General features: G+C 38.9%; 3 protein-coding genes across 4 annotated transcripts in view; all 3 read left to right on the top strand.

Moving 5' to 3' along the window:
• The window catches only part of LOC134854122 (cytochrome c oxidase assembly protein COX15 homolog), a 248,534-nt gene that overhangs the window by 157,884 nt on the left and 73,077 nt on the right, over positions 1-17,573 (top strand). The window lies entirely within an intron of this gene.
• The window catches only part of LOC134854121 (hypoxia up-regulated protein 1-like), a 506,694-nt gene that overhangs the window by 484,609 nt on the left and 4,512 nt on the right, over positions 1-17,573 (top strand). The window contains exons 1-4 of one of the 2 annotated variants that reach the window (XM_063870241.1): positions 8,545-8,719; positions 8,996-9,196; positions 15,776-15,950; positions 16,422-16,689. In XM_063870241.1, coding sequence (XP_063726311.1) covers positions 9,002-9,196; positions 15,776-15,950; positions 16,422-16,689 — 638 coding nt within the window. In that variant the 5' untranslated portion in view covers positions 8,545-8,719; positions 8,996-9,001. Of the gene's footprint in view, positions 1-8,544; positions 8,720-8,995; positions 9,197-15,775; positions 15,951-16,421; positions 16,690-17,573 lie in introns of those variants that run through there. The other variant, XM_063870240.1, reaches the window with a different exon arrangement.
• LOC134854329 (nuclear valosin-containing protein-like) lies at positions 5,310-8,387 on the top strand. The gene is made up of 3 exons (XM_063870542.1): positions 5,310-6,860; positions 7,229-7,453; positions 8,006-8,387. Exons 1-3 carry the CDS (start codon positions 5,322-5,324, stop codon positions 8,378-8,380), a joined length of 2,139 nt encoding a protein of 712 aa, XP_063726612.1. The 5' UTR covers positions 5,310-5,321; the 3' UTR covers positions 8,381-8,387.

The raw sequence follows: 17,573 nt of genomic DNA, 5'->3' as shown, positions 1-17,573 counted from the left end.
ATCGACTAACAGTGTCGGAGACAGTGTCGATAGATGAACCCACCGGTGGATACATGGAGATGTTGGAATACCGAAACTCGGCTAGAGGGTATGTAATGGCCCTGGAAGACGAAAAAGCCATGGAGGGTTATCTGGAAATGATGTTGCAAGGCACCACCCTCAAGCAGAAGGCGTATGGAACTTTGGCGTCGTCTGACGTAGAGGCGGAGACGATCGAGCAGTTAGTGAGCCTTCCATGGAAAGCAGTAGTATTGAGGTATTTCGAAGAAGAAATGAGGACTACGCCAAGAATACATGCTCTCGTGGCAGTACCTTACGTAAGGACAGAATTACAACTCAGGCTCGCCTGGTGCATGATGGGACTGACTCGCGAAGAATATGATTCAGAAGAAAGGAAGAGATCAAAGGAGGAAAAAGTTTTCCTTATGACGAATCTGAGGGATCTGATAGTCCAGGAGGGAGCAGCAGTAGCGTGTGCAAAGCGGAGAGACGCTCTCTGTTTCATTCGATTCCTGATAGAGCAGATTTCAGTACCTGCATTAAACACTTGTGTTAAAATGTTGAGGGAAGGCGATGAGCGAGCGAAAGCCATGTTCTTACTAGCAATGCTGGATATGCAGCAAAGTAAACCGATGAGGGTGAACATGAAAGAACCTGAAGAATTGGAACCCATGAAAAAGATAGACGAGATCAGGAGATTCTCAAACAAGGAGTTGAGGCTCACTAAAGAATCTATGGGAGCATTGCCGAAATCCAGTGAATACTGTGGACCGATCAAGAAGAAGTCATATAGCTATGTGTCCGGGATTATAGGGATAGCATACAATCCTTTCCTGAGTGAAGACATACGCGATTGCTTCTTTGATTATGAGCAGGCGGTGTTACTAAGATTCTGGACGTCCAGAATTGTGACGACTAAGAGCGTTAACAATCCACAGGCCAAATTGGGATTGGTCTTGGAAGAAGAGGTGACTGCACCTTCAGTACCAAAATCCGACAAGAGAGTGGAATTTGGGTTGGGATTCTCAGATGAATTACTGAGAACGAGCTTGATGGCAGTGTGGGAATTGATGAAGCCATCATGGTGTCCTAGTCCCAACGCTGACTCAATATTACGGGCGACACAAGACATACAGAGGGAACTGAATGCGGACTGTAACCTGCGTGACCTCAACATCATATATAATGTGATGATAACAGCCTCTAAGAGCAACGGAGAAGATAAAGTGGAGTTGCCTGGCTGGGGACCAGAAGACTGGGTCAAACCTGGTAGCTGTCTGGCGGAAGTCTGTGGACTAGAGCGTCACGTTTGTGGAAGTCTAGACTGTGTGAAAACCCTGGAGAAACAACACAAGCAGTTGACAGTATTGTTTGGAAATGTAGTGATGAAAGCAAGAACGGAAACGGAACTGATAGCAGGTTGCCATGGAGGAACCGATGTGAATCTAGTGACAGCACTAGGATTCTACAGCATGTTTGGTTCTTTAGAGTCACTATTGAATCTAGAACAGAAACATGAGATGGTCACAGCCATCAGCGTAGAAGTATTCCCAGGAGTTCTGCAGACTGAGCAGAAGTATATAGGAAAATGGAGGGAAGCAATCGAAACAGAGATGAACATCAGACACAGCGAAACTTATTGTAGACCATCAGGAGCACGATATTTGGTGGGTTCAACGTTGGCTCCAATGTGCAAGAGCAGATACCCTGTACATTTTGTGGCTGTGGACGTGAAGAGTACAAGAACGATCGTGGATCAAGCTTTCTCAGTGCCAAAGTGCGTGAGATTGGCGAGAATGTCTGAAAAGTCTTACGAGTTACTATGTAAGATGTTCTCAGCAGTTCCAGAGAGAACCAAAGAGGAGTTGGAGTCAATACTAGGAAAGAAGTTCATGGGATATGTGAGCGGGAACTTCAGTGACTTTGAAAAACAGAAACAGAGAGGATCAACTGTCACAGATTACAATGCAGTAGACGAGAATGATGAAATCCACCGAGTGATGATGGAAGTGGAACCATTGCTGGAAGCTTCAGGAAAACGCAATTGGAGGAGCATCATGTTGACACATGACGAGTTTCCTTGCCACTGCTTGCTGCAGACCTGGTGGTATCCCAAGCGTAGTAATCTGGTGTTGATCTGGGACTCTGGAGAGCTGCTCTCCATGGGTTTACCAGATTCATCACAGCCCATAACAATAGTGATAGTGGGAGTTATGATGGCGATACGATGGCTGGAAGCTCATGTGAGAGAAAATAATGGACAGGAGGCACCGACGAGAGAACAATTGCAGAAATTAGATTGTCTAAAAGATTTAGATCTTTTTGAGACAATGTGCAAAATTCTAAACATTCCAATGGAAGTGAAGAAGATATGGGCAAGAAAACGATTGATGCCATGGTTCAGAGCTAACATGACTGCATGGTTGTACGAGTATGCGAAAAAGCATATGTCGAAGCATGGCAGAGTATACAGTGAATATCAGCTGGACATTGAGGCAGGAGCTTTCAAGCGAGCTTTCGTGACCCATCGGAATGCAGTGACCACCGCTGTGAAAAGAATTTCCAGGACGAGCGAGCGTAGTGGAAATGAGAAGGCAGAGATGCTGAAAGAAGATTTGGAGAGAAACGTGACGTTGTGTCTCCACAACAGCTTCTGTAGAAACAGAGAATCAAACGTGGATCCCCTACCTTGCTGTAAACAGAGGGTGGAAGAGCAGAAGTGTTGGAGGACGGCTTCCAACAGCGTCAGGATAGTCAATGACGTGCTACAAGACACGGAAACCGAAAGTGCGGAGTCAGTGTCACAGGAGGAGGAAATGGAGCATTGACGAATGGTCGAGAAAACAAGAGGCGGCAAGAAAGAAAATTAGAAGAATTTAGAAGTTTTAGAACTTCTAAACGACGAAAAAAGAGGAGAACAAAGGAATGATGAAGAAAAGTCAAAACTCAGAATTGTTTTATGTGTGTGAAAAACTCAAGTGAGAAACCAAGCAACCAAGTTGTAATTGAAAACTGAAACATTTTTGTTGAGTTTTGAAATTGTTGCATTTATAAATTTGCATTTTGGTTTTAGTTGAAGTGGCTTTAGAGACACTCACTTATTATTTATTTAGAAAGGCTTAAGAGGAGAGTATATTTAAATATTTCAGTCTGCATGAATGTTTTTAATCACTTAGGAAGACTGATCACTTTGTGGTGACATGAAAGACTTGAGTAATCTCTTGAAGAGGGAGGTTGTTACATTGTTCTTTCTAACCACAAAGTTTCTTGGTTTTAATATTCAGGACAATAAACAAGCAAGATTTCCGAAGGGAAGGAGCATAGTAGGATAATTTTAGCTTGTTGGTTGGCAGGACTGTCCTGCAAGCCAACACCTTTTAAATCTAGGAGAAAAAGCTTTAATCGGGACATTGACACTGGAAGTCAGAAAATATGTTTTATCTTAAGTCATATCCTCAGAGTGCAGATTAATGAGAGAATTTGAAGGCTATAGTGATGTAGTATGATGCCATTTATATTCTGCAGTGAGTCGATGTGACGTAGATAAAGGTAATTTCGTGCATTTTGTAAATTCTGTTCGATGACACTGTAACCATTTTTTGAACATAGTGCGATTCAATGAGGACATTGACCGGACTGTCCGGGGAGTATGTGACATTCGACCAGAATGGCCAAAATGCAATTTATGCAGACTTCGAATTTTTAGCAGTAAGCCTTCCGAGTTGATGATTTCGAAGGATTAACGACGTTATTCGGATGATTGGCAGAACGGTGAAGGTCAGGATATTCCCGTATTTTATAATTTTAAATTTTCGAAGAGATGACGTAACATTTCTGAGAAACGTCAGAAACTGCCATTTTAGAAAAAGAACTAAGAAAAACAGAACAACTTTATCTGTGATTGCGAACAGAACGAAAAATCGAGATTAAAGAAAAACGACAACGAACTACAATAGCAGAGAACGTTCCAAGTTGCAACTATTGTGCTGCTACAATAGTTGCAAGGCCGTTGCCAACAACGGTGAAGGGTGAGAACCAGCCTTCCGGATTGGCGTGAAATTGAACTTGAGGAGCTTGATTCACTGGATTCAAGAATCCGGAAGGGTTTCGGGACTGGAACTTTTAGCCTTTTATATAAACTTTTAGCTTCTTGTCATGTCCTGAATTGAATTTAATTAACAACTGGATTCATTTTGATAAGGATGAGAAGCTAGGAGTTGGGGGGAAAGGGTTGATCCATCTTCGATGGAGATGATGGTTTTTATCTACTGAACAAAAACAATAGTAATATAATAAGTAGTAGCCCTGTTTTTAGGAGTGACCTCGTGGTCTGGGGATACTGAGACCCAGCCATGAGCTCACTAATTTTGCATGTAATTCAGTTAATTTGAGCGTTCTGGTCGAAGCCGGAGAACAGTAACGTTTTTGTCGACCTGATGTAAGAAAGACCACCGAAAAGTACTGGCTTGGTAGAGACGGTTAAAAACATGCAAAGCTCTGTTTAGACGCTAGCCAGTCGTCTTAAGACTTAGTTTTGTTATCCGTCGATATGTATCTTCCGGGCGAATGTTACAACACCACCGAAAGTACTGACTTGGTAGAGACGGTTAAAAGCATGTAAAGCTCTGTTTAGACGTTAGCCAGTCGTCCTAGGACTTAGTTTTATTTTCCGTCGATATGTATCTTCCGGGCGAATGTTACACATGTGAGTCTTTTTAGGGGTTGATTTAGTTTTTAAAATATTATAAGTTCTTTTTTGAAAAGTTTTACGCGCTCAATGGATGTCTGCTAAAAGTTGCTGGGCTTTTAATTCACTTCATAAATTCTGTTTCGATGTAAATTTTAGTGTTCGTTTTCTGATTCAAGAAAAATTGAGCCAAAAATATGAAAATTTTAGAAAATCTTTTTTGTAAACTTAATCAGGTCAAAAATATTCTAGTAAACGAGGTTACAGTCACGAATCCCTTCATCGCATATTCAATTCAAAATCATATGAGTTTTCTAGACCTGGAAGAATTATTTTAACGTTAATAGAAGTAAAGAGAGTCAGATGGTTGGGAATCAAGCCAACCAGATAGAATACTAACACCACAGAATAAACCGGAGTTGAAAGAAACTGGAGTTGAAACAACTTTTTTTGATTAAGTGGCTTTCGTCGCAATTTACGCGTGATTGTAGGTCATGCTATTTTTGTTGTATCGCAATAGGTTCGACGCTCTGCTTCGCCTCTGTTTCTGAATCAGATTTTTTAAATTATTTTCGTTTTTGTTCTTTTTTCACCAATAAGATGAGAAGTCGGGTTAAGTTTTACGATCTTTCAGATGCATAAAATGGAGCGTGTTTTGTTATCTCGCCTCAAACGACATATAGATGGGACAAATACCGAACTGGCTCATTGCAATATTTCTGAACTCACAATTGTGCTAAGAGATATGTTTCCAGACTACCGTAGACTGAAAGAAAATGTTTTAAGCCGTTCTATTGAAACGGCATTACGTACTTTAAAGAAAAAACAGGAGATCGAATCTAAAATAAAGGCTCAAAATCAACTTTCAAACAACACAAACGGTGCTCTGACCTCATTGTATGCTAGAAACATAAAAGCTTCGTCGTCTGAAAACGAAGATAATCTTAGTAACTCCGCCGAGGACCAGTCAAAAGAACGAAACGTATCCGTCCCCAAAAGGTTACCTAAATTTGTTAGTAAACCAAGATTGATTGTACCTGTTATCAATTTTTCTCACATTGGAGGTCTATCATTCGCTGTCAGAAGGCTCTGCCAGTTTTCACTACAGTTTTTGCACTCTTCAGATGTCACAAATTTACCGCCCGCCTGCGGCTTACTAATAACTGGTCCCAGTGGATGCGGCAAAACTCTCATAGCAGAAGCTTTTTGCGGTGAATTTAATTTGAAGATGCTGAAAGTCAGCTGTCCTGAGCTAATTTCGGGACTGTCAGGAGATTCCGAGAATAAAATCCGAGAGATGTTTGAGTTCTGTAAAAATAACTCACCCTGTGTATTGTTCCTTGATGACATTGACAGCATTCTTCAAAAACGCGAGAGTTCGGGTAAGCAAATGGAATTTAGAATCATATCCCAGTTTGTGCATTGTTTTGACGACTTAATAAATAGTTACAAAGAATCGAAAGTTCTCGTGATTGGAACTACAACTTCTGGTGACATAATTGACCCAATGCTTAGACGTGCGGGTCGATTCGATACCGAAATTTCACTTGGCATGCCCAACATTGATGATCGCGTTGAAATTTTAAAAGCACTCAGCAAAGATGCGCCACTGGAGAAAGAATTGGACTTAGAATCAGTTGCTCTTTTCACTCCTGGTTTTGTGGGAGCCGATCTCAAAGCTCTTTTACGAGAAGCTGCTCTTATAGGATTTTATCGTACCTGTAAATTCGATCTGATATCAGATAATAGCAGATATGGACCTGAATACTCGATGTTGAAAAACGAAATGGTTACTATCGATGACAAAAACGAAAACAAAAATTTCCAAATACAGCTTGGCGATTTTCAACAGGCTGTTACTAAAATTCAACCATCATCAAAACGAGAAGGTTTCATCACAGTTCCTAATGTTTCATGGAATGATGTGGGAGCTTTACATGAAGTTCGCAAGGAACTGAAACTAGCAATTATTTACCCTGTGAAGCATCGTCACTTGTTTGACGCGTTTAGTCTCTCGGCTCCTCCGGGAATACTTTTAACTGGACCACCTGGTTGCGGTAAAACGTTGATGGCCAAGGCGGTCGCGAATGAAGCAGGAATCAATTTCATATCGGTGAAAGGTCCAGAACTACTCAATATGTATTTGGGGGAATCCGAACGTGCAGTCAGACAGGTAAATGCCAGAAAGTTTTTTTGGCCAATCGTGAAAAAATAATGAGACCAAAACTAAAAATTCGGACAAAATGTCAGCTGAAATTTTACAAACTAAAACAAGCTCTCAAGTTTTGTTAAAAATGGCTTTCAAAATTGTTCTCGTTGCCTCATTTTTAAATACATTTGACAGCCTCTTAGATATATATAATAATTTCGACAATGAGAAAAGAATCCAATTATATTAAGGTGCAATTTTGTTTGCTTCGATATTTTGTTTAATATACGCATGTTTACCCAAGTAGTACATTTAGAAAGGACAGACTTTTACTAAACTCCAGCTTCAATAGTTATATAATAAAACTAATATATATAATAAATTATTTTTAGGTTTTCAGTCGTGCTAAAAACTCGGCCCCCTGTGTGATCTTCTTCGACGAAATAGACGCCCTCTGTCCGAAGAGAAAAGACTCGGACCATGGTTCTAGAGTGGTTCAGCAATTCCTCACTGAGTTGGACGGTGTAGAGTCCAGAGAGGGTGTGTACATTCTGGCAGCTACGAACAGGCCAGATGTGATTGACTCGGCACTTTTGCGGCCAGGCAGATTTGACAAAGTTTGTTTTATTTTGGTTCATCAGCTGTGGCCGAGTGGGTAAGACGCGCGGCCTGTAACCCAAAGGTCGTGCGTTCGAATCCCACTTCGGTCACGGTTGGAGGGGTCCCAATGTCACCCGCTTTGTCAAGGTGGACCGGCAGCGGTAAAAATGGTTGACATCTCTCTCCCCCACGGAATAAAAGGTCCAAAAGGTTGAAGGGTGGGAGCTGGGAGGGGGTTAATAAAAAAACAAGGTTTAATGTAAGTTCGCTAAATCATGCCGGCTATGGATGACTGATAAGCGCTTTCGCAGTAGCGAAGTGGAAAAATATGAGGATTTTTCAAGAAAGTTTTAATTTTAAGTCTACCGGAAGCGTCGGAAGGCTCAATTTGTTTGCCGAAAATTTCCATTATCTCAAACTTCTTAATTTAAGCAGACATGAACAAAATTTCATTCTATGGAATCCTTTTCAAAATACAAAATGCCTCATTTTGACTCGGGTTTTTAGTCATCATTCATGAGTTTGGTTTGTTCCGAATTGGCTTATAAATTAAGTTATTTTGTACTTAGATACTACCTGTGCCGATTCCATCGGCAAGCGACCGCTTGGACATCTTGCGAGCATTGACTAAAAATGGAACCCAACCTTCGTTTTGCAGCGAATGCAAGCTAGAGGATATAGCTCAGCATAAAAAATGCGTTAACTTCTCAGGAGCTGATTTGGCGGCCTTAGTAAGAGAAGCTTCATTAATTGCTCTTCAAGAAATCCTGATAGAACTCGATTCAGATGATGCAATGGCAACCGAATCAAGGCTGAAAGAGAAAAGCCTTGCCTCTAAATGTGTGGTCTCGAAACATCATTTTGAAAAAGCTTTCTTGCAAGTTAGAAGTTCAGTTGAGAAATCAGATTTTGCATACGCGCAATTCTTCAATAAAAAGTCTTAAAACCTGTTTTTTTTTTCTTAATTTTCCATAACTCCCAAATTTCACCAAAGTTTAATTGTGTTTGACAGAAAATTATAACTTTGCGGCTTTGTCTTTTCAAAGAGTACCAAATATGCATGGTAAATGTTTGAATTTGTGGTTAAATATTAAGACGAGTTTTGCGTCATAGCAGTAAAGCTGACGTGTCCTTTTCTCAAGCGTTGATGTGTAAAGATGGTATTAGAGCACACAATACACGACTGCATGACGTTGTAAGCGAAAAGTGGAATATATTGAAAGAAAGTTACATTCTAATGGACAATTCTTTCCTTGCAATTTGTACAATTGATTAAAAATTCAGTGAGTTTCGGAAAATTGTCACAAAAATAGTTTTATCGAATGAAAAATTAGTCAATGTGTTTAAACTAATCGGGTTTGCATCAATTATTGATAATAGTTATTGCACGGAGTTAGTACCTTTCTGCTAAGATTTTTAAAATCTCGAATATTTCTTTCTTTTGAACAACAACAGAGGCGTGATTATTCTCAAAAAAATAGGTGGTCGCAATTTTTATATAATTACAGACAATTGATCAGCGAACTAATTATTTTGGAAGAAACAACTATTATTTTCAGTTTGACATGACTCGGTGCTGTAGTAGCGGTGGTCGTACAGGCGGCGGTAGTTTATCATCGCCATGGTCGGCCCTCTTACCATTGACCTCCTCACCGGTTAATTACGTCATGCTAGCCCTGTTCGTCGTCTGCTCATTCTTAGCTGTTCCTTCCCACTCAGTGGCTGTTATTTCTATCGACTTGGGCAACGATTTCTACAAGGTAATAATCATATCTTAATTTAAAACATTCCGATCATATATAGCGTTTACGTTTGGATACTCAGAACAACAAAAATGACGGAGTTACTCGCGTATTATTTATTGTTCCGACTTTCGTAATGAAATTAAACAGAATATTTGTGCTCGGGGTGGTTTTTTTTTCTTCAAACAAATTTCGACTTTTTAACTAGCCATTTTTGACGGAATTATTTTATATCATTCAAAAGCACCAGTGGATGGGGGGGGGGGGGTGGACCCAAAGGGTCCCCCCTTTATACTTTTTTGATATATCTATTTTTGGTGACCGACCCTAAAATTTTTCTAAAGGCGCCTCTGGCGCCAATATATACTTATAATGAGTGGCAGAGCGCGTCGAAAAAATCCTAAGATCGGCACCTGTTCAAAAGGTATTGTTGTCCTGAGATCGTTTTTCTTAAAGTTTTTGTTCCGACTTCCGTAACGAATGTAATAGAATTTTGTGCTTGGGTGTGTTTTTTTTCAGACGAATTTTGACTTTTTAACTAGCCATTTTTGACGGATTTTTTTATCATTCAAAAGGTATTGTTGTATACAGTGCTGATTTAAATTAACCGGAGAAAACGCGTTAAACTTGAAAATTAAAACGCGTTTTTCTCAAATTAGGTTAAGATTAGACAAAAGGTGAAGAGAACAAAAGTTGCTTAGAATTTCATCAAAATTAATATGGTGCAATTTTTTCTTCGAAATTCTCAACCAAAATTTTACCCCAAAAATGGGTCATTTTGGCTTTTTTCAATTAATCAAAAATTACACTGAAACTACTTTGTTAATTGATGAGAAAATTATATCACAAGAAGCCTTCTACATAGCCCAACAAAGTTTAAGAGAGGTTAAATCTCCAAAACTTTGCCCAAATTGTGTAAAAATTGTTTTAAAACAGAGATTCTGGGTTTTATATAATAAAAATCACATTTATTGACTCAAGTAATAACTTTTGCTCTTATACTGGTATTTGGAGATTTAACCCTTCTTAAACTTTGTTGGGCTATGTAGGAGGCTTCTTGTGATATAATTTTTTCATCAATTAACAAAGTAGTTTCAGTGTAATTCTTGATTAATTGAAAAAAGCCAAAATGACCCATTTTTGGGGTAAAATTTTGGCTGATAATTTCGAAGAAAAAATTGCACCATATTAATTTTGATGAAATTGTAAGCAACTTTTGTCCTCTTCACTTTTTGTCTAATCTTAACCCAATTTGAGAAAAACGCGTTTGAAAATTTAAGTTTTGTTCGTTTGATCCGGATAATTTAAATCAGCACTGTATAGATTAAATTCGAAAAGATTTTTTACCTGTGATTGTTTTTCGTAAAGTTATGGGGGTTTAAAGATTGCCAGTTTGGGACAATTAACGCGCGATATATTTCGCGCTAATAACGCGTAAGCGGAAATTTAATCCGTCTTAGAAATCGTTCCAAATTAGTTAAAGGAAGCTTGTTTGCCATAATTGATTTGTTACTAGGAGCGAAATCTATCACTTTGTACTTTATGTGGCGCGTGGTGAGATGATTTTCACAAAAATTCGCAATTTAAAAAAAAATCCTATTACATTCAATTTTTTAATGTTCTTAATGCTCCATAGACTTAAAAGGCAGTCGGAACATTCAGGGCTTCAACCTGATACGATTAGTCTTGTTGCATTTCAAAATTTATTGCATTTCAAACGACGAATGATATTGCATCAAATGTAATTAACTTATTTTATGAAGTTGGTTGTGTAGATTATCTAAAACTTATTTGCAGAGTTTTGATTAATAATTGATTCTTCTTAGTCATTGTTCATTCCGCTCACGGCCTGGAAGGGTTTTTAACGGCGGGTTTTAAGCAACATCTCGCAACTGAAATAGAACTTGCATGTGGACCAAATGTGGTGTTGTTTTGAAGGCTTTTCAGCCGTGATTGGGATTTAGATGTTTCAAATTTTTTTCTGAAAAGACTTAAGTATTTGGAAAAGATAAAGTTATTCGCGTATTTTACCGCAGGAGATTGGCTGAAAGATTACAGACTCAATCTGATTTAATTATTGTCTTGACTTTATTTTTTCCATTATGACAGAAATTTTTGACAGAAATTAATCGCCAATCAATCCTAAATCTTTCGATGAAATTGACTCTGACGAACTATTTGTGCTCGGGTGTGTTTCAATTTTTGTACGCACAATATCAAATAACACGAATAATCATCGAAATGGGTCGAGTGACATTATATTCTGAACAATAGGTTTTATGCAATAGTTTGTATCTTATTATTGCAGCATTTTTAAATAATTTCGAACGGACCTGTAGCTCCAATGGTGCTCTCCTAGGCAGTAAAATTGTCGGAAGGGTTTGTTAAATTATGAACTAACCACAATGGAATTGCCTGAAAACAAATTTTTAACCTTATTATAATAATTTTATAAAGGTAAATTGTAAAAGGTAAATTTGTTTCAAAGGTAAATGCCTTTCAGTTTAGGTACGGTCGTGCACAAGCTGGATAGCGGCCATACTAGCATTATATAATTACATCAATAAACAATATTGCAGGAATTAAGTCAAGTCAGCATTTAATGCGTTGTCATTAAAGGTATTTACTTCAACCGTCCCTCCTCTATAATAGCACTAATCGAATTGTCTATGAATTGCGCCTCACGCAGTGATCTGTACCCCGTATACAAAAAGTAGCGCCCCTGAACAGCGCGAAGCTTATCTTAGTTCTTATATAGTTTTTTGTTTCTGGGTAGCTTTCATGCCTTTTTTCACTAAGTTTTTCAGCTCTGCGCTGCATTGCCCGTGTAGCTGCTGGTGCGGTACCACCAGTGCAGCCAAAAATGAGCGGGCAGAAGCTGCTCTGTTCGACTGGTACAACTATCTGTTGATATTTTGAGTTTCTTAGTGATTCGTGGTACTTAGGCGTCTTTCAGTCATCTTCGTGAAGTTTTTGCGTGCGGGTTGAAGACTTTGACAGCAATGAAGGTTCGGCTAAACCTTGAGCCCCATAATCCGTCTGCTTTTACATCTAGTGGAGCGTCTTCGTCAGTTGGGCTCTCGCCTTGCAACGACTGAGGTTTCGGCTCGGTTTCAACATCATAGCAAACCTCGCTCATGAGGTGGGCGAAGGTATCTCTGATTTCGTCATTCCTCATGTGGGTGTATCCACCCTTCGCAGAGTAAAGGGCGTGTGTAAGGTCGAAAGATTGATTACATGCACATGTGAGTTGGTTGGTTCCCATCCATATCTGAGATAAATTTCATCCCGGAATTCGGATTTATTTAGGTTGAAATTATATCTGCTAAGTGGCAGTGCGTTTAACCAGTTTGAGGCTCCTTTTTCGGAGGCTAGCTCAAGTGCGTATTTTTCACTGTCACTCAAGTTTTTTGAAAATGCTAGTTCTCTTTTGGTTAGTTTTCTCAGCTTTAAGTGTTTAAATTTTTGTATAGATTTTTTCTTGCTCCGATATAGCTGTTAATGGGTCGTTTGTGTCTAAGACTGACGATGTTTTATTTGAGAATTCTAATAAGTTCTCATTGTCAGAAGGTAGCTTGATTTTTAGACCACCCATTTTTAGTGGCAAAGAAGCGATGTCTCTAAGTTGATGGCTAATATTATCTTTACCAATGAAATTTGGAATGAGATTTTCCTGCAGTATCTTCTCGCAGGCCTACATGTTTTCTGGTATTGGGGGTAGTTCTAGCTAAAAACGATTATTTTTCTTGTACCCCCTTGGTGTACACGTTTTGTGGTGACGTTTTTACGATCTTGGCAAGTTTTTTGCAGTATTTTGTTTGATCTTCTGAGTTTTTAAGAAAGTTCTACTTTCAGTCTCGGATCCTATGACAGAACCGAGTACTCTGGTCCCTTTCTTCATTTCAATGTCGGTATTTTTGAATACTTTTATCGCCTCATTGTGTTTTTCATCTTTCACAATAAGCTAGCATTTCGATGCGTTTACATGATATCCAAAATATTTTTATTGTTTGATAATGTTGCCAAGAACTGTTCGCAGGCTTTTCAAATTTCCGACTGCGTTCCCATCGTGTGCATACCATTTCCGAGTTAAGCTGTTATCGTTGACTAGTTTCATTAAAAGTAAAGTGGCTAGCCCGTGCGTCGGCATTGCTAATGGGTCCCATTGAGTGGTTACTTCTCTAGATAGGATAACTTTTTTATTTTACGAAGAGTATGAATGGATTAGAGTATGCGTTCTGTATAGCGGGTAGTATAGATGGGCATATATTTGCAATGTTTTTCAAAGCCAGGTTCCGGTTCTGGAAGTAAGATGCATTTTTAGCGTCTTTCAGTAATATTGCATCGGAATCTGTTTTCTCGTATTGCTTCCTAAGCGTATGATTTGCATATTCGATGCCACATTTTTGGCCAAGGAATAGTTGGTAATTCGATCCGAGGTTTAAGTTCGCTTTTAAAGCACTTAGAACCAGGTGTTGTCATGGCAGCCTTACTAATTTTCTGAGCGTTTATTTGGTCGAAAGTGGATGAATGGAAAGGGATTGTATCTTCGGAGCATGATGTTATATAGTTGCTGTTCATAGGCTCCGTGTGAGGGTGTTTCTCAATGAGGATTTGCTCAACAGTTTGACCATTGACGTTTCCTCGAGTGAGAGAACTCACTTGGAGGTATCAGTTAGTTCAGCAATAGCACTCGATATTTTTCCAGTGATCATTAATTTATTAAATTGCTGTGCTTCAGTTTCTACTTTTTCTTACTTTTTACCATCTTCATTTGCAGCGCTTTTCCCTCATTAAAAAGTTCGTCCAGTTTGCCCTTATGTTATCGCTTAAGCTTTCTTGCTATGGTTTTGGAGTTCGATTCATCACTATCCGATTTGGTTTTGCATAGCATGAGGTGAGTTTGAGGGAATATCATTGTTGCGTGCATTGCGTACGTTTTGTCTCGTGTTTCAATTAACGAGTTGAAGGTTCTATTTAGAGTTTCTATAAAGCTAAACGTAACTGTTCTTTGCGAGGATTCATGAAGACTGGTTTCCAGTGCACTACTTGGCTGTAGATTGTTCTTATTTTATTTTTTCAGGTGTGGGATTTCACCAGGGGTCGGGTGTGGCTGTTACAGTTTTGTTGCTGCTTGCAATTGCAGGATTTTAGTCGAAGTAGCTTGTTGAGGCTGAGTTGGAGGGACTTGGATGTCACTTGTAGTGTTGTCTGTAATCAGGAAGGCGCTGCAAATGAAGCGGAAATTGTCATCGTGGTCGCTGCCTCGGTTAAGGCAGATGGATTTTACATGAATGTAGGCTGCGCATGTTGTGCAACAAATTCCACGGCCGCGTAGGTGGTTGTTACATATGATAAAATGTGTTTGATCGGACATTGTGTGAGGAGGAATGGTATCGCCAGATTATCAAGCGAATTTAGAAATAATATAGCAAGGAAATTTGTAAAGAATTCACTACCAAATAACGAGAAGCGGATGCCGTCTCGGCATAACATATGAGTTAGATTTAAGTTGAGATTAGGCTCGGATTAGATTTAAGTTGGGCTAGGTTTAAGTTGAGATTAGGCGAAACAATGAGTGTTTGTGGATGAACAATCCAAGTTAAACAGCTCATGGTTATGAATAAAGAGTTTGCGACTAACATCATTGTTATCGGAGCTCTGGATTGTTTTAGGGATGATTAAGGTTTTGGGCCGAAACTTTTTTGTAATTAGATGAATAAGTTTTTCCACTTTAGCTCAACTTCTCTAGGATGCAGCCTATTGTCATTAAACCCGGCGATAATTGTTACTGTATTATGCTTTGGTATGTTTTGTAAAACTGTTTCATACAGATCTTGGAGTGTGGCGCCGCAGTAAGAGTGAATTGTAGATTTTACTAGAGCTGGTTTGATATATCTCATCCTTGATGTGCCAATTACAAGCTTCTGTGAAAATTCAGGCGTGCGCCTTGCCTGGAATCGGGGCATCCACCTGAAACACAGACACCGAAGGCAATGGAGAAGCTCTTAAGTAGAAAGATAGGGGGTTGGTTGGGCAATGAATCAAAGAGTTAAATTTAAATCTGAGAGTTAAAAAAAATGAAAAATTGATAGGTGGGAACGGTACAACTGTGGTGTTGTTGAAGGGTAGTTACACTTGCTCACTCCGTCTTGCGTCTAGATACACCAGGGAAGCTGCACTCGCCAACGGCTGGGACGGCGAGATTTGGTAAGATAATCAGAAGAGAAAAGCCCAGCGCGCATATGATATGAAAACACACTAGATGTCAATTTGAACGGTCAATTTAATAAGTTTATCACAACAATTAGGCTACATTGAATTGAAACATTAATTTAAGCAATTACCAAAATACAATTGCAATCTCGCGTACAAAAATGTAGAAACCGCGAAATTTGCGCGATTTCATGAAATGCTCATTTTATACAGAATCAATTTTCATGCTTGGGAAAGTCATTCTACAGATAGTTTGTTTTATCAATGTTTAAAAGCAAAATTGGTTAAACCGATTTGGTTAAAAATGTTTTAATTGGTTAATTTTTAAAAAAAAATCGGCTTTACTTTTTTAACGGGATTTCACTGCTGACGGTTGTTTAGATTGGACTGGTGAAACCGGGAGTGCCGATGGAGATAGTGTTGAACAGTGAGTCGAAGAGGAAGACCCCCACAGTTGTCACTCTCAAGTCTGACGAGAGACTCTTCGGAGACCCCGCCATGAATGCGGGAATTAGAAAGCCAAACACCATGTTCACACACTTCCTCGACTTGATAGGTTAGATCTTCAGCTAGGTCCAAAGACTTTGTAATTCATTGTTATTTTTTATAATGAATGGTTCTGGTGGCTTTTGGGTGTTTTCGACTGTTTCCCCAAAACTGACTTCATGAGATTGGAAAGTTTTATTTCTAATGATGTTATTTTGGTTCTAGGTGTTTGTAGCTGTGTGTTCACTGTTTGCTTAAATTAGTATTTGGCTAACCTTCTTTCGTGTTTGTCTGGAAGTCAGCGCTGATTTTTTCCCAATTCCAAAAGTTCCGCATTCAATTTTGAAAATAGTTCATTTAATGTTAGTTTAATGTATTTTGTTTTCAATCGAAACTTCTATTAATGATTATCTTACTTGTTGAAAATATTGGCTAAATTGAGACAACCTATTACGTTGAATTTGATCTGAGTTTTATCACAAGACGTATAAAATAGCGACGCAAAATATCGTTAATTGACGATTTTGTCTTCTTTTATCAGGCAAGCCCATAGACCATCCTACAGTAGAGACATACAAGTCACGATTCCCACACCACAAATTAGTGGCCACAGAAAGAGACACAGTCCAGTTTAAGCTAAACGAAGACGCCTTCTACACAGTGGAAGAACTACTAGCCATGTTGTTGAATAACTCCAGAAACTTGGCCAGTGACTTCGCCCAGGACTACGTCACGAGTGCCATTGTGACTGTGCCTGCTTACTTCACACAAGCGGAGAGGAGAGCTGTGAAAAATGCAGTGGAGATTTGGTTAGTTGTTTTCTCAAGTTGTAGTTTAGACATGGAGACCGATCGTTTAGCATAAAAAGTGAAAAGTGAGTCTTTTAGCAGACCAGCGTTATAAACTGATGGATGATTGATTGGCAGGCTCAAAAAGACGCTCAGACAACTTCAAAAACGCAACAGTCTAAATTATCGGCAAAATAAAGATTTACGCGCACAAAAACACTTGTTGAATTGAAGCGCAGCGGAGCAAGCGGTCGCTAATCGCCAATGCCGCGTTTGAAGTTAGCTATCTGACTTCATAATTGTTCTGAGTCAGCTAAAAAACCGGTCTGCTAAAATCCCTAGACCCTTTAGACATACCAGCTTGTATTTATGTTAAGCGTCAATGAAAAAAGTGATCAAAGCACTTATTTAGGTCGTGCGGTTTTTTTAAAGAGAATGTAAGGTGTTCACGATCAAGATTAATTTTTCGCGGTTTGAATTTTGAATTTGTTCGATTTAATTTCATTTTCTAAAAGGGAAAATTACCTCGTCCAACAACAAGGGAAAATGGCGGAAAAACGTAATTGACTTTAAGTTTTTGATAGTGTAGTTAAGTGTTTAGATTTCCTAGCGGGCGGAAAAATTTTACATTTTGGCCCAGCTTTCCAATATTTTTGTTTTCAAAAATTTGTGTCGGTAATAAAAGTTTTTCGAAAATGATAAAAGTTTCTAGAAGAGCATTTCGGCTTTGTTTTTCTTTGATCGGTCGCTTTCTCATTTTTCTTGTTCACTGGTAATTTTTCAGTTGTCTGTTGGCTATGTTCTCAATCGAAATGAAAGCAACAGATGCATGAATTTCATTTTTTACGAAATACAGTGCTGATTTAAATTAACCGGACAAAACGGGTTAACGTTTAAATTTAAAA

The sequence above is a fragment of the Symsagittifera roscoffensis genome, chromosome 9, assembly GCF_963678635.1.
Source record: "Symsagittifera roscoffensis chromosome 9, txSymRosc1.1, whole genome shotgun sequence".
NCBI lineage: Eukaryota > Metazoa > Xenacoelomorpha > Acoela > Convolutidae > Symsagittifera > Symsagittifera roscoffensis.
Note: the sequence above shows the minus strand (reverse complement) of the source record. Positions and strands in the feature narration are given on the sequence as shown.